Source organism: Athene noctua, chromosome 1 (genome assembly GCF_965140245.1).
Source record: "Athene noctua chromosome 1, bAthNoc1.hap1.1, whole genome shotgun sequence".
In the NCBI taxonomy this organism is placed as follows: domain Eukaryota; kingdom Metazoa; phylum Chordata; class Aves; order Strigiformes; family Strigidae; genus Athene; species Athene noctua.
This window is the reverse complement of record NC_134037.1, coordinates 118,299,580-118,323,644: the sequence shown is the minus strand read 5'-3', so window position 1 is coordinate 118,323,644 and position 24,065 is coordinate 118,299,580. Positions and strand designations below refer to the sequence as shown.

The window sequence follows — 24,065 nt, the reverse complement described above, 5'->3', positions numbered from 1 at the left end:
GATCAGTATTCTTACCAAGGAGAAAAGCAAGGAATGGCCTTGATGGCATGACCCTGTCAGATAAGCGTGGCCTTGAAGTTTGGTATGAATCTCTTGACACTTGCTATGCACCCGTTGCCAGACTCTGCTGTGGGAATCTATGGTTAATTCAGCTGTAAGATTAATTACTAAAAAGATTCAGGGGAGTTAATTACAATTCTTTATCTTTAAATGGGTGGGAGGGTTGTAGGACTGATAATAGTTTTGAAAACACAAGGCACAAAACAAGGTCTTTGGGGCAAATTAATTCTGAATATATGTATTTTTTCCTGTCAAGTGTCAGTTTAAGCCACCACTGACTCATTCTGCAGTGCTCCTGAAGGAAGTGCACTGAATTTTTGCTTGACTGGCTAACATATAACTTTCCCACACCAGGCCTTGGGGCTGCTGTCGTCGGGCCGCAATACCAGGCCAGAGGTGGTGGCTGCTGAGCCTGCTGCAGCTGGACGAGGCCTCACGGGCCTGAGGGTGCCACAAGTTCTCCTGAGGCTCCAGTGGCAGGGGGGAGATGGCTACACAGGTGCCGGTGTCTTCTCCCTCAGTCTGGGCCCCCGTTTGGGCTGGTTCCCCAAACTTTTATCTGAGCTGGCTCTAAAGCTGTTTTATATCCAGGGGCCACCGCGGACTTTTTCAGCCACTTTTTACCTCAGAGTTCCCGGCGGGGCCCAGCTGAGGGCCTCGGAGCTCCCGCCTTCCCGCCGCCTGACCCTCCTCAGGCACCGTAGCCCGCGGGGTTCCGCCAGGGGGCGCAGGGAGGCGCCCGCGCTGCGGAAGCGAAAGCCAACTCCCGCGACGAGAGCCAATCCGCTTCGAGCTTACTACGCAGCCGCCCGCCCCCCGCCTCTTCCGGCAGCCAATCGGCTGGCTCCTTCCTTCTCGCCGGCGCCATGGCCGCCGCTACGGGCTGTCGGCGCGTCGCTCTCGGCGGTTTGACCGTCGGCGGTGGGGCCGTGGCGGGATGGCGGCGGCGGCGGCTGCTGCTGCTGCTGCCGCCGCCGGAGGGCTCGGTCCTGCGGCCGGCACCCGCCCGCGGGGCTGCAGCCAAGCCCGGGCTCTGCCGGCCCGTGACGGTGGAGGTGGGGGGCAGGTGAGGGGCTGTGGGGGGGCGGCGTGCGGGTGTCTCCCCGCTCACTCCGCCTCGGCTGCGACTTTCGGTAGCGGCTCTGGGCAGGGCCCCGGCGGACTCGGCCCCGGCGGACTCGGCCCCGGAGTTAGTGGAAAGAGCTGTGGGAGTTGGCGGATTAAACAAACGTGAGGAGAAGCTGCCGCCGCTGTTCCTGCGGGCCGTTCCTCACCCAGGGGGTCAAGAGCTGGTGTATTTCCTCCTTTTTCCTCAACGGAAGAGAGAATGTTCTGTAGCTGTGGTGGGAAAAGGTGTTTTGTGGGTGTGAAAGCAGCTCCCCTCAGCTTGTCAGGGTACAGCAGGTGTATACGGTCGTTTCCTAGGGGCAAGACTAAAACCTGGCTTGAAGTGGGTGATTCATCTTCCAGGGTGAACTGAGCATTTTGTCTCTAAGCCAGATAGGTAGCTGTTGGTGACATGCGGTGTGGCTGCAAGCCTTTGCTCTAAGGTGAAAGAAGTAGGACATTTGGGGCAAAACCATATTGAAATTAGGGGCATTTGGTGGCTTTTGGTCGGAGTTTCAATTTCCATACCTAATGATGATTTTTGTCTTAATATGAAGTGTAGTGTACATTCAGTACAGCTGGTGTTGTAAACGAACACAGAAGTTACTGGAAGTTATCTGAATTCACCATGAGTAACAGATTATTTCTTTCTAATAGGAAGATGGAGCTGTCTTCTGGGAAACTTGCTAGGTTTGCTGATGGATCAGCTGTTGTTCAGGTAAAAAAAAAAAAAAGGTAAAACTTGTGCAACTTCAAAATTTCCGGATCTGAGCATTTATTGTTAGGACATCAGAGCCTCGAGTGGCACTTTAGTCCCTAATGAATGTACAGATGTGTTCCGTAAGAGGAAATTTTCTTTGAAAAGCAAAAATAATGGTGCAAAGCATGGGTTATGTAGTTTCCTGTAAAGACTCTTGTGGAGTTTTAGTTTGTGAATAAGTTTAGGACTTCAGATGATATTTTGGTTGCAGGTAATTTCCATTTATTATTTTTTCTTAATCCAGCTAGGTGACACAGCAGTGATGGTCACAGCAGTCAGTAAAACGAAGCCTTCTGCATCTCAGTTTATGCCATTAGTGGTAAGTACTAATGACAAAATTAATTTTGTGATAATCAGTGGTGGTGGTAGTAGTAGTAATCAGTAAATAGTGCAGTTCAAGATGCTGGGGGGTGTTGGGACTGTAGACTCTGGATTTCAGAACAGCAGTCTGTGATAAACTGAGTAGATCTATGGCTGAGGGATGAGCACTGGATGTTGTCTACCTTGACTTTAGCAAGGCCTTCCACAAAAGCCTGGTGAACTTTGTCTACCACAATACCCAAGTTCAGACATTATACTTTGGGTGGAAAACTGGTTGGATTATCAGGCTGTGAGTATTAAGGGTTAATGACACATGTTCTGCTTTCAGGTTGAATAATAGTGAGTTCCTCAAGGGTCTCTCCTGGAACACATCTTATTTCATACTTGTATCAGTGACCTGGAATTCCTGCTCAAGTTTGCAGATGACACCAAACTGAGGGGGTTCAGATGATATGCTGTGAATCAGGGCTGCCATTTGGAGGATCCAGAGGCTGGAGGAATGGGCTGATGGACATCTTCTAAAATTCTGTAAAGACAAACACAGAGCTCTGAGCTTGAGTTGCCCTAATGCCCTGCAACAGTTCAGGCTGGGCACTGACTGGCTGGGCAGTCCATATATGATGGAGTGGGAGGGTCCATCTGAGCATCAAGACAGAGCCTTGAATAATGTCACTTGAATTCATAGCTGGCCTTCCTCTGAGCAGGGGATTGCGTTATAAACCTTCTGAAGTTCCCTTCTAACATGAATGTTTCTGTGGCTCTAAGTAATCCATTGTCTTTAGGAATCTCTGTTTTGTTTTTAAAAGGTTGACTATCGTCAGAAAGCTGCTGCAGCAGGAAGAATTCCAACAAACTATCTAAGAAGAGAACTTGGTTCCACTGATAAAGAAATTCTGACAAGTAGAGTAATAGGTAGGCAGAAACACAATATGTTACACATGTTGTAATATCCTCATGAATGTTTGAAAAGATAGTAATTTATAACTGCTCTTTGCAGAGTTGTTTCTGCAGTAATGTCAGAAGAGAACAAATTTGTAGATTCTTGTATTTCAGTACTGATTTTTAAAACAGTCTCTCAACTGGGGCTGTTTGCATATGCCTTTATATATAAGCCTGGATCTTGAAAAATCTTGTTGTCACCTTTATTGATATTATTGTATGTAAGATCTCATCCGAAGTGCAGAGATGTTACCCCTGCAGTCAGACATCTCTCTGGGGAGGTGGAAGAGACAACCAAGCTAAATTGTTGATCTTGTTTGAAAAGTAATCTCCATCATGGCTATGTCCATTCATGTATAAGATAGTACCTTGAAATTCACCTTTTATATCAAACTGATGTCAAGTACATCAGCATCTTAAGATGTCAATAAAAATAATTAGGAGAAGGAGCAACCTATAAGGTCTATGCTGTTACACAGTCCTAGACACCTGAGACTGAAATAATTAATAGGAAATCATTGAACATGTGCCTGCTCATTGCAGGGTGCTTGGACTACAGTGACCTTTAAAGGTCTCTTACAACCCAAACCATTTTATGATTTTATGCATCATGGAAATAATGCAAGATTTTGGACATACATGCTTCTGTTGCTTTTCTTGCTTTGAGGACTATGTCCCTTCATTGAAGATATTTCTGGTGAAATACGTAATAGATGATTTGGATCCTAAAGCACAAAAGACTTTTTTCAGTGGTTGTACCTTGTGTTACCTGACAGCAGATATGCTCACCCAAATACCTCTTATTGTACTGGGTGCTATTGAAATTTTGGAGTTGATTATATGTCATGCTAAATTTCCTTCTGGGCACTCTGTCTTTTTCGTTGGTTTAAATGAAAGACCCCCCCCCAAAATTTTGTCAGTTCCTTGTGGGGTTATTACAAGACAATACTAACTGCTGAAAACCAAATATGTCTTAGACTTTGACTATTTCTTTTGCAGATCGGTCAATCAGACCACTCTTTCCAGTAGGCTACTTCTATGATACACAGGTAGGTCATGCTCACTGTCCTTAACTATAGTGACCTTCAGAATGTGTAACTCGAGTATGTCCAATGAAACTTTCACATGATATAGGCACTGTTTTAAGAAAATAAATTTTTATTATCATCTAGGATTGATTTACACTCTGTAAAACAGTCTAATAGTGTTTTTCTGCTTTTTAGTTTGTCATCTCTTTGTCTTAAATTATTTTTATTACATGCTAGTTTCTAAATTTTGTTGAAGAGATACAGGAACAAAATTCCAGTATCCTCTACGAAAGGCTTATATATTATACGATGATACAATTTTATACATCAGTGGGGATTTTGTGAGCTTTCTAGTTAAAATACCGGAATAAATTTTCATTTGTAGTATAAGTTGGTATAAAGATGTGGAATATTTTGTTTTATTGTCCTTAGCTTTGTATTTACAGCTAATAAAAATGTATAGGTCAAAATTATTCATTGTCTTTTATGCCAGATCCTTTGTAATCTTTTAGCAGTAGATGGCGTCAATGATCCTGATGTTCTGGCAATTAATGGAGGTAAGAGGACTCTTAAAAATTACTGCTTGTGTGTGATTTTAATGTGATCCAGTTTTTCTAATACAGGTTTTTATCTCTTCACTCTAGCTTCTGCAGCACTTGCATTATCTGATATCCCATGGAATGGTCCTATTGGTAAGTAAATAATTTGAAATGATGGATGGTTTGGACATAATGGAAGATTTGGACCACAGTTCATGCTTTCTTAACAAGAATCTGAATCTGAAGTCCACTGTCTTTTGTTTCAAATATTAAAAATCGTTTTACAATGGATAGGATTATTGCACTTCAAAGCATTATTTTTCCCAGACTAAATATACTTCTGGAAGGATTTATAATCCAGAAACAGTATAATATATAGACCAAGAACTTAATTTTTTTTTTTTTTCAGAGAAACTGAGTCTTGAAAAACATTGTTTATAAAATAGCTGGATAAGAATACTTTTCCTACAGGAACTCAGAAGACCTTTATTTCCTTGAGAATATTTTTTGGGAAGAGAAATGATCTAGCCAAGAACAAACATTTAGCTGTGTTTTCCTTTCACTTGCCTGTTTTTCTAGAAAATAAGTGCTGAAATGACTGGAAAAAAACCAAATAGACTTCCAGTGTTGTGTGTAATGCTGCTTGGCATTATATCCCCTGCCTGGTAACACTACCCAAAAGAAAATCAAGAAAGATAATTTTGCTCCACAGATTTGGTCTTAATATATAGCTAACATTTTAAATTTAGTTCATAGCTTTAATTATTGTTTTTAAATGTATGATTTTCAAAGTAAAATTATGCCTTAAAGAACTTCCTTATTATAATAATAATTTTCTGGAGTTTCATTCTAGGTGCGGTAAGGGTAGGACTGGTTGATGGAGAAACTATAATCAATCCAACTCGAAAACAGATGTCTTCTAGTGCTTTAAACTTAGTTGTTGCTGGAGCCCCACAAAATCAAGTTGGTAAGTAGGTTAATTATCAGTATCTGTTGAGTGTTGGAAAATCAAGTAGGTGCCTTTTCACAGATATTTTTCTAATCTTTAAAACTTGTATTTTTACACAATGGTAGGAATAAACGGTGGTGATAGGTTACATAAATTCTGGCTAGTCTAAGTAAATTCCATTGTATTTGTGTAGGTTAATCTGTATTTGCTCATTTTGAGTTAGATTGCTATTGAACAATAAAATAGTTATTTACCTAACTTTCCACTTTCCCTTGATAGTTATGTTGGAAGCAACTGCAGAGAATATATTGCAACAAGACTTCTGTCATGCCATCAAAGTAGGGATGAAGCATACTCAGGAAATAATTCAGGGAATTCGACAACTAGTGAAACAACAGGGTGTTGCCAAGAGAACTGTTCAGAAGTTGTTTGTTGCTCCAGAAGAGATTGTGGAGTGTGCAAAGAAGTAAGTTCGGAACAAATAAATCTGATTTAAATTCTGTTAGGTGACTCAAAATGCTTATTTAACCATCACTTAATTTGATGGCCTCTGATGGGATAGTTTGGGGGTTTTGCTTGACAAAATAGTGTATTTTGAATGTTCAGGATTACTGGCTATGTTTTCCAGAGAACCTTAGGAACATGGCCTTCAGCTATCTTGTCTTACAGATAGTAAGAAGGACAGGGCAAACCAAATACCCTGAAAACCCTGTGAAAGTGTTTTAAGTTAATATGCTGTTCTCGTGGAATGGTGGTGAGAAGGAGCCAGGGTATTGGTCTGTATGAGCCTTGCTGTGGAAGTGATAGCTAATTTCAGAGAGGAGGCAGAAAGGACAGCTGGAGCTAGTAAGGTTTATGATGGTGCTTTCCTATTGTTAATAAAAAGAAATGTTGATTTCTTAAATGAAGCTAATTATATAAGTGGCTTTTAAGCTGTGCTTTCAAAAGTTCTTTCTTTTCTTCCAAAAGACTCGCTTTTAACAAGATCTATGCGGTCTTCACAGATTCTAGCCATGACAAAGTAAGTAATCAATCAAAGTATGATGTAATTATTTTTAAAATAATATTATAATAAAATTTTTAGTAAGATCAAGTTTCTTTAATGTTTGTAGAAACTCCTTCTTGTCCTCTGCATATATTTGCAGTAGTAATAATAAATTGTTCTATAAATTCTTACCTACCAGAATATTTGTTGGCAGTACATTACTGATCTTTGAATTTCTGTGAGAATCCTCTTCCTTATTCCTTGAGTTTTACAGAACTTTAAATCAAATAAAAACCCAGCAACCCAAACCTCTTTTGTTATTCTGCCTTGTAGAGTTAACTGGTTGCAAATCCTGTGTTCTAGATTTCTAGAGATGAAGCAATTAACAAAATAAGGCTTGAAACAGAAGAACAGCTGAAAGGTATTATTTTCTGCATTCTTAATAGTTAGAGAATGCTTAAACAGAGCTAGCACTACTTATAGTGTGGTCCTTGTTAGCTAAGCTATTTTTGTAAAAGTTCTGTGGAATTAACTTTCCAACTTCAGATGCAATTTCTTTTTTCTACCCAGAAAAATTTCCAGAGGCTGAGCCTTATGAAATCATGGAATCTTTCAGTGTAGTTTCAAAGGATATTTTTAGAAATCTTGTTCTGAACGAATATAAAAGGTAAATGTATAAAACTCCTAATAATAATTCTGCCAACATCTTATCCAAGACTTATCATTTCTGCTTGTCACTTTAGGTGTGATGGGAGAGACTTGACTTCCCTCAGAGAGATTAAATGTGAAGTAAACATGTTTAAAATGCTTCACGGATCAGCCTTATTTCAGAGAGGTCAAACACAGGTAGTATCTTTAAACATCAGAAATTATAAATTATTAAAAATTGAAATACTTGTATCTTTGATCTTATGCAAAGGTTCCTTTTTTTCCCATTCAAATAGTAATAACTAGAAAAGAATTTAGATATAATTAAAATATATCTGAATCCATTAAGACAGTAGACAAAGCTTGGTTCCTTGCTATATGAACAGTACAGATGTTGGGATAAAATTGTAAGCATATGTGCCCATAAGGAGTCTGGTAAGGATTATTGTGTTCAGACTTTTTGAAGTAAAGTAACCCAGGTTAGATGTTATTAGGATTCTTCTTGTTCAGGTTGGCAGATTTGGAGAATTTTTGGTTGGTTGGGTTTTGTCTTACAGGGAGGTGGTATGAGGAGAAAGCTTTCCAATTCAGTGTGACTTAAAGTAGAATTGGTTGTTAATAAGATAAATCCAAAATCATGTCTCTTCCACACCTCAATGTAGACTTCTATGTTAAACGTATTTTTTGAAACAAAAGCTTTTCATATAAAATAAAATGCTGTTAATTTTTAGAAAAGTGTGTGTCTGAGTTATAAGAAATCTTTTAAGACGGGCTTTGTATGTAACCTGGACTAAATAGGGAAATTGTCAAAAAAAAACACTTAGAGAATTATTTTTTTCTCATTTTGTTGAAGTTTCAGTTGTTGGGTGGATTGAGTTAAGATTTTATGTGAGGCTTGGTCTCCTGTATTTTTATAGTTAATTTTCCTAGAAGACTGTCAGCCATTGATCTGACTTACTACAGGGTACATGGATTAGTTGCAAACAGTGATTTACTCCTCAGTGTTTTCCTCTCTTATCCCACTAAACAGAACACCCTCTCTCTTTTTATCCTAGGTTCTCTGTACAGTTACATTTGACTCTCTAGAATCAAGTGTAAAATCTGATCTTATCTCAACAGCGGTGAGGTATGTGTATCTTTGGTGTTTTGTCACTGGTAATAAAAGAGGATGAGATTTAAGTACATCTGATGAAAGTTTCTTGAACATCAACATTTATATATGTATTAATTAGGACTGCAAAATGTGTAAAATCAGACTTTGAAGTGGCCTATTTTCAAGAGATCTTGGCAGCTGTATTTTGTTAAGGTGACATTAGTTCCATAGACACACATTTCAAATTGGAGAGTATTACAAGTAACATCCGGTCTGGTTTTGAGAGCAAGAGAAGAGCAAATTTCTCTTGAATCTGGAAAACTCTGTCCATGTAGCAAGTCTCTGGAAATCAAATGATTGATAAAAACTGGGTCTCTTTTTGTTCCAAGTATTCATCATCACACTTGGAATTTGGTACTTATTCTACTCATTTAATCTATTTCTCATAAGTTTTGAAGTTTTGCTTAACAGGTTGGATGTATGTAGCCCATGAATTGCTGCTCTGTTTGTCAAGTTAGGTTCAAATGGGAAAAAAATTAAGAAGTAGATAATTGGAAGGATATGGTTCCCCAACTGAATCAACCTATCTAGATATTCTTGTTTTATCTCAAAATACAAATGTTCAGAGGCTGAAAACATTTGTGGTGTTCTTTAATGAAGTAAAGCAAATTGAACTTTGAAGTAGCAAACAAGTCCTTGTGCCCTTAACGTTTTATTGCTGAAGATTAATTTGTTGGCGAGGGGAAACTTACTCCCTTTAAAACTGCATTTCAGTGATCTCCACCCATCAGGGTGGGAGCTTTTAGGTTTTAGTATGTCAGCTTTGCTTTAGTTACAGTTTTTGGCCTAGAGGTCTTTGTCCATATTCTGCAATTATGGTGTTCTTGGAAATAAGTTTGCTAATTAAAACCCATTATTTAGCACAGTCAGTAGATTGCTTCATGAATTGAATTGCCTCTGTACGAAACTACAGGCAAGCCTTGACCTGAAGCAACTTTCTTTATAGATTAGCTATTTCTGTGTTTATTGCTAAGCCTCAAGTTTTGTGATACTTCAGTAACTTTTTTGAGCTGAGACTTTTTTTATTTAATCGAGTTATTTTGTGGTTAGAGACTTTCAATTTTCCTTGAGTGCTTATGTTTGAGTCCTTACTGCAACATGTACAGATGATGATGTGCTTGAAGTTTCATTTATTTTTTTATATTCCATCAGACACAGAGAAACCAGCATAAGGAACTGATAGGGCCTATTCTACTCTAAACAGCTAGAGAGTCAGTTTTAATGATGATGATTAACACATGAGGTTTTTTGTAAACTATGCCTTTTAATTTGTTTCCTACTTAGAAACCCTTAGGAAAAATGAGTGATCAGCCAATCTATTGATTTGTTGGTTTTGCAGAGTCTGTTTGTAAGCAGACCCTTTAATTGAATATAATCTTATGTATTGATTGAATATATTATGAATATAATTGAATATAATCTTATGTATTGCCTATTGTATGTAAGACATGTTTGGTTGATCTTTTTTGATATGGTCTTTTTTTTAATTAATAGTGGAATAAAAGACAAAAACTTCATGCTTCATTATGAGGTGAGTGTTTTACTGTGTCACAGCCTTTTGTGTGATTCACAGAAAGGCTTTCAAGTCTTGCTTTTAAAGGTGAAATTGATCACTTCCAAGGATATAAATTATCTCTAGATTTGCTAAAATTTATTAATTATAATTTCTATGTGAACTTCTGCAATTTATGAACAAAAGTGCTTGTTTCCTAAAAAGCAGTAGATAATTTGGCAATTGCCATTTTATACAGCCTTTATAATATCTTAACATTAGATTAGCTCCCTAAGAATGGATTATTACTGAAAGCAGGATTAGCCTGCTCAATTATTTTTAGTAAGCTCTATTAATATGTTCAGATGACATACTACACCAGTAGTAAATAAATGCTTTACTTCTTGGATCTCTCTCAACCTTTGGAACTTGCCCAGAGTATTTCATACAGGCAACAACCATATCTGGTTCCATTATCTGTATGACAGAAACAAGACTTCTGATACGTTGTTTGACAAGTTTAATTGGACTAAGCTTGTTGTGTTGTTTTTCAACTACCTTGGGACTGCTTTATTACATTTTGTGGAAGTGAAGACATCTACTAAACACTACCTAAACTGGTCCTGGTTTGCAAACTAAGTGACTGATAGAAGTCATGTGGCCGTTTGATTATTTTTTAAATTTGTTTTTACCCTTAAGGTGCACAAAAAATTCAAAGAATTTTTTCTAAGTTTATATTTTTGAAATGGTGAAAAAATATTAGTTAATTTTCTGTACACGTTTTTACTTCCTAGTTCCCTCCTTATGCAACTAATGAGATTGGCAAAGTTACTGGTATGAACAGAAGAGAACTTGGTCATGGTAAGTTCAGACCAGAGAAGTCTCATGCTGTAAGTTGTAATATGTTGTCTGATTGCCTTCATTTATGGATCATTTGGTGTTTTTCTTTTAAACAGGTGCACTCGCAGAAAGAGCTTTGAAACCAGTCATTCCCCAGGATTTCCCATTCACTATACGAGTTACTTCTGAAGTCTTGGAGTCAAATGGTATTATGATCCTGTTCTTTTTAACCGAGTGTTAGGGACTAAATTTGGTTCTTAAAAAAGCTCAAGTTTGGGTAACTTGAATTCTAGGCATTTTAGGTAATTGATTTCACTTTTAACCTTCTTAATCTTGATAGCTCTATTGCCTGAAGTATTTGAAAAAGAGGGTGTATATGGTCATGAACAATGGACCTTTCTTCCAGTTTCTGTAATGGGACAGTATCAGTATGAGTATTTTTATGCTACGGAGTGAAGAAAGTAAATCAGCATGTATTGGGACACATCCTTCAGTGTTTATTCACAGCTGCTACCCTCACTGACTTGGAGGTGGCTTCTCCTGGCTGTCTGTATTGGTTGTTTCCCATGTGCCTGGTTTGGGGGGAGAACTATCCATTTCACCTTTCTGTAGATTCCCCTGTGCTGCAAGAAGCTCCCTGAGGTTCACCTCTTATTTCCTAGCACTGTAGTGAGATTAAGTGGCTGGGAGAAGGGGTTACTGAAGAAAGGGAAGGAGTCCCCTTTGCAGCTTCCTGCAAAGCCCACAGATTTCTTGTCTAGAACATTTAATATTAATCATTATATTGGTATCATGAAATATTCAAATTGTATTGCCCATTTCTTGTTAAAAATATTTATGCTACACAAAATTCCTATTTGCAGTTATTTATTGTAGTATGTGTGTTGCTGTATAGTATTTTTTAGCTAGCCATGAGGCAAGTTTCAAACTGTCACTGAAGAATATCACTAGCAAGTTTTTGGTCAGAATTATGAAATGTGTTAAACAACTGTTTTTTTTTCCCCCTTCCCCATATTCAAACTCTAGGGTCCTCTTCAATGGCTTCTGCATGTGGTGGAAGTTTGGCATTAATGGATGCAGGTACAAAATATGGCACTTAAAAGGATAAATTACATATGATCAGGTGTAATAGGATTTGGAAATGACAAAAGGTTATAAAAATGTATTTTTATTTACTGCTATTAGGGGTTCCGGTATCAAGTGCAGTGGCAGGTGTAGCAGTAGGTCTCATTACCAAATGCAGTGTGGAAAAAGGAGATATTGAGGACTATCGTTTGCTGACAGACATCCTGGTGAGTGTTTCTAGCATTGTTGGTTTTGTTGCTGCTTAATTCTGTAAAGTGTCCTCTGTGGCCTTCTTTTGTAACATTCTACCTGGCTAATTCTGGAACATACGTTAAAGGAAATATTGAAAAGTTTTGTCTTCTCTGTTTCATCTCCTAAACTCCTGCCTTATTTCAAAAAAATCTCAATGAAATGTCCAGTCATGTTTCTTATTTTTTTGTAATTACTCAGTTGTTTCTTTTAAGCTCTGATGCTTGCTCTCTCCAGTGAATTTTGTCTTTTCTCTTAGGAGAAAGAGATTAATAATTTTTGAATAATTTACTGAAAAAAAACAGTATGTTGGATGAAGAATGAGCACTTTGCAAAGTTGTTGGGGCAGGGGGGAACACACATTATCATGCTGTTGCTGCCTCTTCCAGTGGCAGCCACTGACAGTACAAAATCGACTTGGGACCTGTTGTTCATAAACCAGCCCACAAAAGCTCTTCATTTATAAGGAGAGAAAGGAACAGTGTTCATCATGAACAGCAAAATAAGGCTGAAGGAAAAACGTGTGAGACATGGAAGTAGTTCCAAGTCTGCAGAACTATGTTTTGTCTTATTGAAACACAGAATGTACTTTCATTGTAATGAGACTTGACACTGGGATAAACTTACACCAATTTGTTTTCTTTCTGTCTCTGCTGGTAGGGAATTGAAGATTACTATGGTGATATGGATTTCAAGATGGCAGGTACTAATAAAGGAGTAACTGCCTTGCAGGTATCGTAACATTAAGTCTTCCTGAAATGGGACTCTTTAAAGGGTTTTTTAAAGACATTCTCTTTCATATTGATCTAACTTAGCTCTTTTCATACTAGGTTGATCTAAAACTGCCAGGAATTCCCATAAAAATTGTAATGGAAGCTATTCAGCAAGCTACAGGTAGGTCTATATTTGTATTTGCACCCATTTTATGATACTGAATGATAAATGGTATTAAATTCTAAGTTTTATGAGACCAAGTAATAAATTTTTTTGTTCTCATTGTGGAAAAAAAGCTGCTGTCTTCAAAAAACCAGTCTGGTCTGGGTGTTGTCTATTATACTTCAATATAGGCACTTCACACAAAATAGTTTTTTGTGTCAGGAGGGAATTCAGTTGCCACAATGCCAGGCCCTTCCCACCACGCTTAAGTTTTATATTGTTGTACATAGTGTTGGTGTAATTGTTTGCTCCTCTTGGATGTTATTCTTAAGAAGAAGAGAACGAAATATTACTCCCTGTAAATGGTGTGATAGTAATGGTCACCAGTTTAGTACAATGGGTGACTTGTTTTGAAAAATGAAATAAAGTTAGTGGCGTAGCAAATGGGGGAGGGATGGAAACTTATATTGAAGTAAAGCAATATGTTATGAAACATTTACACTTAATATTTTGGATTTGACTGATAGAAGTACAATATTACTAAGCTGTGTCAGTTTGCAAGATTTTTGTCATGCTGTATTCAAACCATATGTGGTGAGTTGGGACAAAAAAACATTTCCTCTTTGCTATGCAATAAATCAGTAAAAAGGGCTGTTAAAAATACTCTTCAAGCTAACTTTCAAGTAACTTCAGACCAATTTTTAAATGTCTGTTGAGCTGCTGAGGCTCCTTAGAACTTGAGTAAAGTCTGTCATCTCAGGGAGTTCATGGTTAAGATGTAGCTGCTTGATACCCTGTGAATAACATGAGCAGTAAAGGCTGAAGTGCAGCTTTGTGCACTGCAACTCTGCATTGCTTTGGATTTGGTGAAAGTTGTGAGAGGGAGGAGCATCTGTTGCTCATTAAATAGGTAAAGTGTTACCGTAACACCAGAATGAATTTGGACTAACACACAAGCATCCTATTGTGTGACTTTTAAAAAAATCTAACAGAATAATGTGATAAAAAGAACAGCAAACAGCTGCTCATTTACCTTAAGTTCAGCTACATTTACTTTGGAAATCTGTTGCTCTCTGTATTCTGATGTGTGCAGCTAAACTGTTGAGCCATGTGAAAAACTGAAGCTACAAGCTTTAATAATTTAACTAGTTTCAAGTTGAAAATTTTTTCTTGCTTGTAATAGTACAATTTTGGTAAGAAAACCCTTAGGAAAACATAGGAACTAGTAATTCCTATTCAGTGATGTTTTACTTCAAGCAGTTCAACTAAAGTTCCAGGCGAGTGTATCATAACTAATCAAAACTAAACCCTGTTGCTCTTATCAGCACCCTGATTTATTGAAATAACACAGCAAAACAGAACTGTATGTAATATTCCAGGCTGGATAAAATCAATAAATGTACAGAAGGCTCTAGGTTTTGTCTACACAGAGCAGAATGTTGTACTGCAATGAACACGAGCTACCCAAAATGTATTGAGAATTTCTGATAGTAACTGAAGTTAGGCAGGAGGCATATTTTATGAATGGAGATTGATCTACTTTATAACAAAACCTGCATCAGTTTATTTTAACCTTGTACCAAACTCTTTTATTTTTTTCCTTCCTCCTCCTTTTTCCCCCTTAACTCCTACAGCTGCCAAGAGAGAGATTTTACAAATCATGAACCAAACGCTGGCAAAACCCAGACCGAACAGAAAAGAAAGTGGACCAGTTGTAGGTAATGTTAGTTGTGTTGATTAGAAGGCATATCTTCTATAGTTATCTTTTTAACAATAAGCTGCTGCTTAAAACAGCATTTTTAAAATGAATGTTTGTTGTTTCTGCCCCTGCCTCTTGAGGTTATTTTTCCTTTGGGTTTGAGGTGAATTTTGTATGGGGTTTTTTTATTGCCATGTGGGGCAGCACTCTTTCATTGTACAGCAGAAAACAGAGTTAGACTGAAGTTATGTGAAATTCACAAAGTCAGAATGGATATAGATGTCAGTATTGGTATGTCTTAAGGTAATTTACACACACCAAAGTATTTGTATTCTATGTTCTCATTTATTTTAGTTCTTAAAAGTAATTACATCAGTGTTCAGCAAATAATACACGTAGCTACAGAAGATTAAAATCTAAATGAATGTGACTTAACTTTTGTGATAGCTTTCAAGATTATTATAGTTAGCATTTCAAAGTATTTTAAAATGTTCTTTCAGAAACTATCCATGTTCCATTATCAAAAAGATTAAGATTCATTGGTCCTGGGGCCTATAATTTGAAAAAACTTCAAGCAAAGACTGGTAAGACATTCTTGCTTCCTGTGATAATTTATCCTAATGTGTTATTAGCTTCTCTATATGAATATTACTGATGTGGAGTTTTTAGTGAATCTTGGTAGCACAGGTATTACTGGCACAGCTGTTGCTGAATCTTAATGCTATCTTGATGTCCTTTCAGAAGCTGTAAGTAGCTAAACTCCCCAAATCACTCTGTAGACCACCTCCATAAAAGTGGCCTTTGTGCTTCAGCAGCCACAACCTGATAAGTAGATAGGAAGGACTATTAAGAGAAAAAGGTGATTTTTAATTTGTGCTTTCTGCTGCAGACTAACAAAACAGTATTTGCCTTAGTTTTCAGACTTACAACGTGTAGCTATTCCAATGCTCAGTATAAACCGAGTTTGTACTCTATCTTGAGATGTTTTGAAGAGCTAGGTGAACTTCAGCTACACTTAGTTGTGTAGATTCTCTCTGTAAAAGTTTGTCTTGCAGCAGGAATTACCAGAAGTTTGGTGCATGTGTGATGGTGCTTTTCAGGGTTTGCAGAAGAGGCAGTTAAAGCTTCATCTAGGGATGGTATTACAGATAGTGTGGCATGGAAGATTTGAAGTCAAGCAAGTCTGATCATGAATATGCTGAAGCGTAGATCAAATCTATACAGTTGCTCTTTCTGTGGTGCTCAGCAACTGGTTTCCTAGGATTCTGTGAAGAGCTTGTATCCACTGTTAACATGCTGGCATGTGTTAGAAATCTACCTTTCTATCACATTGCAGGAGTGACCTGTACTGGGGCTGAAACAGATAGCAAGTAGTGTGATAGAAGTTTGCTGACTTTTCTGTATTTCTTGGAATAAATGAATTTTATTTGTTTACACAGTGGTTTGTCCTGCCTGGCCTTCAGTGCCAAATTCAAAGTTGATGCCTTTACTGCTACCATTTCCAAATAGGGCAACTGATGCTTCGGCTGAGATAAATGCAGCCTGACAGATCACTTAGTTTTAAGCCTGTAGCTTGATGTTGTGGTTTGTCTCAGAAGTGAATGAATGGAATTTGTCAAGTATTTCTGAGAAGCTATGCTGTTAAAAACCTTTGTTCAAACAACTCAAACCAGTGAAACTTGACATAGCCCACCCTTACCATCTGTCCAACAAGATGATGGCAATATTCAACCAATAGTCAGCCCGTAGCGGCAGAGGTGAATTTCTGCTGTGATATTATTAATTACATCAGATGTATTTTTTGACAACTTTTTTGTAAATGCAAATTCTTTCCTTTATTCCTTAATATAGTAGAACTTCTTCACTTGTTTCCTACTTTTAGAAAGTTAATAATTTTAAAAAGGTTGATATCTATAGAGCATCAAGTAGATGTTCTGCTTCAACTGCTTTGTACTTAAAACTCTTTTAATGCTCTGGATAGCTTCTTTAGTGCTTCTCAGTGGACAGGGATGGAGGAAAAAATCATAATTCCTCTTGGTTACAAGCCGATGCAGTCTGTTGGCCAGAAAACTAGTCAAGAGGTGCTAAGATTTTTACCCTACAATCTTGCTGTGTTCTGGTTCTGAAATGCTTTAATGTCCATCCACTATTAATGGAAGCTGTAGTTTTATTACAAATCTCTGTGAAATTCATTCATAGGAGCTAAGATTCATTCATAAAACCCAAATTCTTATATTCAAGGTTATAATAGTAATCTTGCAAATAGGAACAGTCCTATATGGAACACATAGTTTGTGCGGGTATTTAGCAAGCATGCATGTAACATGGTTTCCATTCAGCTGCATGTAAAGCTGTCCAATCCCTAATCTGAAGAAGGGTATTTGAAATGATTAGGACTCTCATGTCTTAGTGTATAGAAAATAATTTTGCTAAATTTACTGAATATAATTTTTCTGCTTGCTGCAACAGTAGCATTTCTGGGATTCTGTAATGTTCACCTAAATCCTCTCTTTAAATTCTGTTTTTAAGGTGTGACTGTAAGTCAGCTGGATGAAGAGACATATTCTGTGTTTGCTCCCACACCTAGTGCTATGCATGAAGCAAGAGAATTTATCCATGAAATCTGCAAAGATGATGTAAGGACAGACTTTTGTTAGCTTTTTCAATTTGTCTTTGTGATTGTGTATCTTATGGTTTTCCCTTGTTTTTTTTTTCCCCCTCTTACAGCAGGAGGTTAATCTGGAATTTGGTGCAGTTTATACAGCCACAATAACTGAAATAAGGTATGAAAAGTGTGCTGGAGTTGAAGTAGAAATTAGTTTATTTATGTAGCTGTCTTCTTGATACCTAAGTATCATATAAAGTAACTGATTGTTATGAATGCCAAACTTAGCTGGTGACGTTAGCACCTGCATCATTCCTGATGTTTTCTGTCAGAAATACTCTGTTTCTTAATATGGCTGATAATTTTGGCTGATTGTTTAGTTATTAGAGTGTCTCTGTAAGTGTTAAAACCTTTTTTCATGTTTGTATCAGAGGGAGATGGTAGAAATTTGCTTTTTGACTTTTTTGCAAGGCAAATACTGGATTGAAATTACATGCATTTTTGGATGGTACTTATTACAGAAATATACTGTGTTGAAATAAGTAATTTGCATCCACTTCCAATGAAGGAAAAATGAGTGGATGTGTTATGGTTGATACAAGGCTTTTAAGAAGGGAGAAGTGGAATCTTGTTTATGAAAAGTTTACTTGCTTTGGGGTCAATCTGCAGAGTGAAATACGTACAGAATTCAGTCAGTGTATTTGAGTTAACCATGCTGTTTTCTGTTGCAGAGATTCTGGAGTGATGGTAAAATTGTATCCCAACATGACACCAGTGTTACTTCATAATTCACAACTTGACCAGCGAAAGGTAAGACATGCATATACAGGTATAAACTAGACATTTACATTTGTTTTTTAATAAATTCTCACTAAACGTAGTCTGCATTATTGGTAACACACATAGTGCTGTTACAGAGCCCATTTTCATGCTAAAAGCTCATGTGAGATGAGCAGCACCTTTTTGTTTAACCTTTCCTTGCCCTGTACTTAAAGCAGCAAACAATCCAACTATATGCTGGCTACGGTCCTGCTGTTGATGCTTTTATGCACATCACCAAATTCTTTAGATCTGCAATACCCTTTAACATTCATATGTTACATAAACCTGTTATTTGTAAGGTAGTGTTGAGCCACTATGATTGTCTGAAGTGTAGCATGGAGAATCCCTAAAAGAAGGAACTTCTGTAACTAAACTTACAAAATGAATCATGCTGAAATAAATTTTTCCAAAAACACTCTGTTCTAGATTAAACATCCTAGTGCCCTGGGATTAGAAGTTGGACAAGAAATTCAGGTAATTTTTTTAACTTGAAAATGCTGACAAACTGCTGTTCATATTTTAGAATTTGAGTAAATTTTTTACTTTGTTTATGAAGAAAATCTGTTGCCATATGCCATTCTCTTTCTGTGCTGGTTAAAGGCCTGATCACTTGAAATTAATATTTATTTAGTGTCATACTCTCGCTATCTAGGCACCACATTAATTTAAAGAAGCAATATAAGCTAAATGATACTTACTGTTTATGACTTTCCTAGCATGAAATTGGAAAGAAAAAAAGCCACCACATTTTAATAAAAATGCTATTTCCATCTCTTTTAAGTTGGTCAGTCTCAGAGTAGTTTGTTTTTTAACAGGTTAAGTATTTTGGACGTGACCCAACTGATGGTAGAATGAGGCTTTCACGTAAAATCCTACAGTCACCAGCCACAACTGTGCTTAAAACCCTAACTGACAAAAACAGCATTGTCTTGGGGGGCACCATTCCACAGTCCTCTACTTCATCCCAGTGACAGGTAAGGCCATAGGAACAATTCTAAGACAACTCAGTACTGTATTTTGTTTACAACTATTGTAAAAAATAGTATTGGTCTGGTTTTTATATCATAGAGTTACCCTGCAGTGGTGTGCAAATACTGCTTGCCACTTATGTTGCAGCATGTCATAAATTAGCAACTGCCCTTTCAGGTGCTGCAGTTGTAAAGATACTGTAAAATTGGTTCAAATGCCTTGACAGTTTCAGGGATTTTCGACAGCCTACTTCCTCCAAAACCAAACTTACTTGTTAATCTACAACATCAGTATAAGTATTGCCTCTTCTCTACCTTGCCACTCTGTTTTTTTTAAAGGGGGGGAAAAAAAAAAGGCAGGGTAGGGGAAGAAAAAATAAGCTGCTTTCTTGAAACTTTTGAGTCAATTAGTGGAGACTTTTCAGTCAATTAATAGAATGCCCAAAGCTCTTTGCTAGAAGTAGTTTCCCAGCATGTATTTGACTGTCAATAGACTTACGCCTAAACTTCTCCCAAAAATGTTGTGTACGTTGTGGGTTTTTGTTGGATTCAAGAGGACTTTCTGCAAGAGAGTAGACATGTGAGCAATCCTGCATGAGAACAAGACTGATAAGAGCCTCAGCCTGAGCAAGAATGGGATAGGGATGTGACCCTGAATGAGGAGGGAGAAACTCGACAACGAGACAAACAACCCGAGACAAACACCCCCCGGAAGGGGTTGGGATGGAAGACGAAGTTACACAAGGCAGGAAGCCTGGCAAGGCTGATGTGGCACCTTTTACCCAATCATAAGAAGGTTTAAAGCACGGGCTAAGTTAACTGTCCAATCTTGAGGACTTGTACTGCATGTTACGTATGTGGGAGAACATTATAAAAAGGCTTTCTTAGTTGTAATAAACGGGCATTGCTTGATCACATTGGTCATGTGCGTGCTCGGCTCTCCTGCAGGTTGGTTTTTTTCCATAGGAAGCTAGTAGAACAGGAAGGTGTCTGATCATAAAACCAAGAGCAGTTACACAATGAGACTGGCAAATGGAAGTGCAATGCACCAGTGATAACTTAAGGCAATCTGTGGCAATTTCCTAGGAATGATTTGCAACACTAGAAGAAATGAAAACTCAGTGAAGAAATACTAATTTTATGAAACGTTTTTGAATTTCATGCCTTGATACTAGTTGGTTACAGAGTATTTTCTATCTCTTTCAGGAGAAAAGGTGTGATCATGGAAATACAAGCAGCCTTTGCTAGAATCTGTAGATATCTTCACAAGAATCTGCAGGTGGATGGTAGTGAATCATATTTTTAAAACAGACACTATTTATGCTTAAAGGTGATGTAGAACTTAAAAGTCTTCGGATTGATTAAACTCTTTCAAAATAAAACCAGAAACAAGCAGTGCTCTTATCTTGTGTAGCAAGGGTGAGATGAGCATCAAAGAACATGAAATTGTATAGACTGAAGAGCAGATTACATTTCAGTCCTTAAGATTCTTCTCACTATCATCTCAGAATTAAAAGTGTGAAGATGAGAACTAAGTATTTAACAATTATTTCTGGGGAGAAGGAATTATCTGGTCTACTCTGAGAGGCACACTTGGCCGAAGTTTTTTAGTGGCTTTCCAGTGTACAAGATTGAAATGTTGAGCAAAACATAAATACTTAGAGATATCACCTTTAGTATGCTTGATGCTGTTTCAGATAAATACATCAGTGACTGTGATAGGGTTCAGACTTGCTAAAACATCTGAGCAGAAGGGGGACAAAACAAAGAACCTGGCTGAAATGTCATGGTTTATTATCTGGGTTCATTAACACTGAATTGTAAAATATATAATTAAAACCTTAAGGTTAAAATAATTCTTTTGGAATAAAAATTGATGTGATAAATCTTCCCCCTAAAACACCGTCGTTAAGAGTGTCAGAATTCTGCTATTGTTTCTGTTCCATCAGTAGGTTCACTGGTCTCTTAGGTGTCAAAACCTTTCCTAGGGGCTCATGAGAAGTACTGGTTTTCCTCCTGTGAGGTAGGGACTTTGAAAATCAAAGAGATGTCCCTTCTGATGTTCACCAATTTGTATGTGGACCTAATAAAATTAATGTCCCACCGCATGGCAAGTGGGCTCTGAACCTCCTGAAAGAAAAAACAAAGCACTGGGGAGAGGAGAAATGTGAATGTACAGTAACAATTGCTCTTTTTTTATACCGAGTTAAAATATTAAAGAAGAAAAAAATGACTGGCCTGCTTCTTTGTAGTTGTCTGTCTGTCATCATATAAGGTTGAAAATTTTCCCTGGCAATATTTTCCTCTCTGAGGGACTGTATTCTGTTACTTAGTAATAATTGTAATGTCCTTGCCCACTGTGACTTAAGGAACTGATACCCTGCTTCTTACATATCCTCGATAGTGTTAATTAAATTATGTAGGTAAATGTTGAAGTTCCTAAACAGAGGCTCCAGTGTTGCTGTTTCTTGTAACTGTTCTCACAAATTGATGTCCCCAGTCTAAGTGGTTTTCCAAGATTTAGCTGCTTTCGTTGTAGAATAGTTTCTGTAAGGCTTCTTTTTGTAGCAAACAGGTGATTACTCTCCTTATGAAAATACTACATAAAAAAACTACCTTTAAAAGCTTTTTTTTTTTTAGCTAGCACATTACCAGTAGGATGCTTGCATTTGAATCTGAAAATTGATGATTTAGGAGCCAAAAGAATCCCATTCTTTCCTGTAAAGGTATTTTCTTGTCTGCAGTAACAGGGCTAATAATGCTTTGTGTGATAGGTGGTAGTCTCAGGAAATTGACTGGGAGTGCTGGGGGATTTTCTGTTTGTTAAATGATAAAAGTTGGAAAAAAGACTTTCAAGTTCCTGTGGCAGAACCTGTACTGTCAGCCTGACTTTCTGCACTTGTAACAACTTCTAGGCCCTATGGGAAGGGGCAGGAAAAAAAATATGCTTGTAAAGTGTCTGGGAGGAGCACAAACCAGCTACTCTGACCTGAGGAGAGAAGCTTGATGGGAACCAAGAACTGAGTAAGTGTGTGCTAGTCTGAACCTTGCTAGAGCAAAGGCAGGCTGCCTTCAGACACCCCGGGTTCACCCAAGAGCTGTCGGCAGCAGCAGGTTGGATTGTGGCAGGAGGTACTTGACTCTCAGATGCTATCAGCTATGATCAGAGAGCAGGTAGGTTAATAGTGCTTGAGAGAGCAAGCTCAGCCCTATTGCACTGGCTGCCTGTTTGAATGTTTGAAATAGGGATTTTTGTCTGTACTACCCTAGATAATTAGCTGCTTAATGACCCATCTTGAATGGTGCCACTGAAAGGAATTGCTTTGGAAAGTAAAGCTGGGCAGCTGCAGCATGGCACCAGGTCAGGAGAGTCAGAAATGTGTGTGTTTGACAGCACTGAAATTTTCATACAGGCAGAGAAAGTGTCAGGAGGTGGGTTATCTTTATAAACACAAGCAATAAATATTACAAGTACTATAATAAAAGCATAAGAGCTTGCCTAATTGTACTTCTGGGATTACATGCCAGAGGGAGTGATATAGCCTTACTTTCACTGCAAGTAATTTTATGTGATTTAGGAATGAGTTTTCTGTCTTGCTTCTGAAAACAAAATAACTAGAGCTCCCTGCTACTCATGTTGTGACACTTGATGACTTGTTCTGTCTGCAGCCTACCCTAACTAAATTCTTTGTTTCGATGAAGAACAGAGAATTCTCACAGCTACATCTTGTCACTTTGTGACAACGGGGAGAGATGAGCTACTGGCAGGTGCAGTGGCAGGTGCAGTGACACAATGAAACAGTGCTGCTTTGCTTTCTCTGAATGTTACCATGCCAGGATTTCAGATGTATTGCTCTCCTGGTGTTGTATTAACTCTGCTTTTAAATCAGATCTGTGAGAGCTCTTGGGGCAAGCCTTGCACATCTTTTTCAGGCAAAGTCCCCCAGAGTTGACTTGCTACTTATTAGATAGATGACAAGATCATGCTGCAGTTTCTAGCACACCAGGTAGCAGAGTCCTGGATGCTGTTCTGTGCAAAAAGGAGCCCTGTGTCTGAGGGAGTGCAGTCTGGGTGTGTTCTGGAGTGGAATCTTTCCACAGGGGTCATTGATTTCACACCTGGAGAGGTCACAGATTTATTTCACAGCTTAAGCAGAGAAATAGTTTTTCATGCCTGTTTTGGCTCGTGTATCTCCTGCTCCTTCTGTAGCTGTTACCATGATAGATAAGAATGTGCTCCAGAATATTCTGCTGTGCTTTCTTACAAATTCTGTGTATCTGGAGAAGTACTGTGTTTAATCTTGAATAGGAGAGGTCATACTTAGTCTTCGGCACTTGGTTTGAAGAGCTGCAGAGCCTGGTAGAAGTCTTGCAGAGGGGAGTTTGTGAGTGGCAAATGTCCTGAAGTACCAATATGCTGTGGCCATTGGCTTTCATGTTTCTTCTCATGTGTTTTTCTTTTCACTGAGCTTTCACTGAGGCAGAAATATGCCTGATGTGTAAAACCTGGAGGGTATCAGGCCACATAATGTGGAAAAGGCCACAGAAGTGTAGCGGTGGAGGCCTGTGTGGAACCCAGCTGTGAACTGCTTGATGTGATTCTCAAAACATTGGTGGTCAAAGCACTAACATAACCTGTCCTTTTGTATAGTTACTGACTTATAGTGAAATGAGGCACATATTCTCAAGTTATGTTCCTCCACTATATACAGTATAAGCGTATATGGTGGTTCTCAGAGATGTATCTTAAGAGTTACCTCTTCTGCAAAGAAAACTGTTGTGTGTCTTGAATGGCCTCTGTTAAAGATGAAAAGAAGGACTTGGCTGGGCTTGAACCCTAGATCCACAGAACCCCAGTAAGGTGCTTCTCTTAACCCTTCTTAGAGGTGGCTTATTTTGCTGATGTTAGGTAAGCAGACTGACAGGTCCTCAACCATGGGGCTGCCTCTTAAGTAATGGA

The 24,065-nt window shown here is 38.1% G+C and overlaps 1 protein-coding gene across 3 annotated transcripts; it reads left to right on the top strand.

The window, feature by feature from the left end:
- Window positions 1-925: 925 nt before the first annotated feature.
- On the top strand, window positions 926-21,343 carry PNPT1 (polyribonucleotide nucleotidyltransferase 1). 3 transcript variants are annotated; one of them, XM_074908106.1, is made up of 29 exons: window positions 926-1,126; window positions 1,825-1,885; window positions 2,172-2,246; window positions 3,055-3,160; window positions 4,187-4,236; window positions 4,709-4,772; window positions 4,860-4,907; window positions 5,608-5,721; window positions 5,983-6,169; window positions 6,673-6,724; window positions 7,052-7,109; window positions 7,259-7,355; window positions 7,432-7,534; window positions 8,392-8,462; window positions 9,984-10,020; window positions 10,776-10,842; window positions 10,938-11,027; window positions 11,848-11,901; window positions 12,007-12,113; window positions 12,796-12,867; window positions 12,966-13,029; window positions 14,646-14,729; window positions 15,211-15,294; window positions 17,240-17,346; window positions 17,441-17,493; window positions 18,047-18,125; window positions 18,564-18,611; window positions 18,953-19,111; window positions 20,312-21,343. In XM_074908106.1, exons 1-28 carry the CDS (start codon window positions 927-929, stop codon window positions 19,106-19,108), a joined length of 2,388 nt encoding a protein of 795 aa, XP_074764207.1. In that variant the 5' UTR covers window position 926; the 3' UTR covers window positions 19,109-19,111; window positions 20,312-21,343. The 3 variants fall into 3 exon arrangements, with proteins under 3 accessions (XP_074764207.1, XP_074764039.1, XP_074764134.1); XM_074907938.1 differs by having other exon boundaries at window positions 17,438-17,493; XM_074908033.1 differs by lacking the exon at window positions 20,312-21,343 and adding an exon at window positions 19,660-20,018 and having other exon boundaries at window positions 17,438-17,493.
- Window positions 21,344-24,065: the final 2,722 nt, after the last annotated feature.

Excerpts from the sequence above, each read along its gene's own strand:
- PNPT1 (XM_074907938.1), top strand. The coding sequence starts at position 927 with ATGGCCGCCGCTACGGGCTGTCGGCGCGTCGCTCTCGGCGGTTTGACC. Across the intron at positions 1,886-2,171 it reads ATGGATCAGCTGTTGTTCAG|CTAGGTGACACAGCAGTGAT; the intron begins GTAAAAAAAAAA and ends TTCTTAATCCAG. Across the intron at positions 7,535-8,391 it reads TTCAGAGAGGTCAAACACAG|GTTCTCTGTACAGTTACATT; the intron begins GTAGTATCTTTA and ends TTTTTATCCTAG.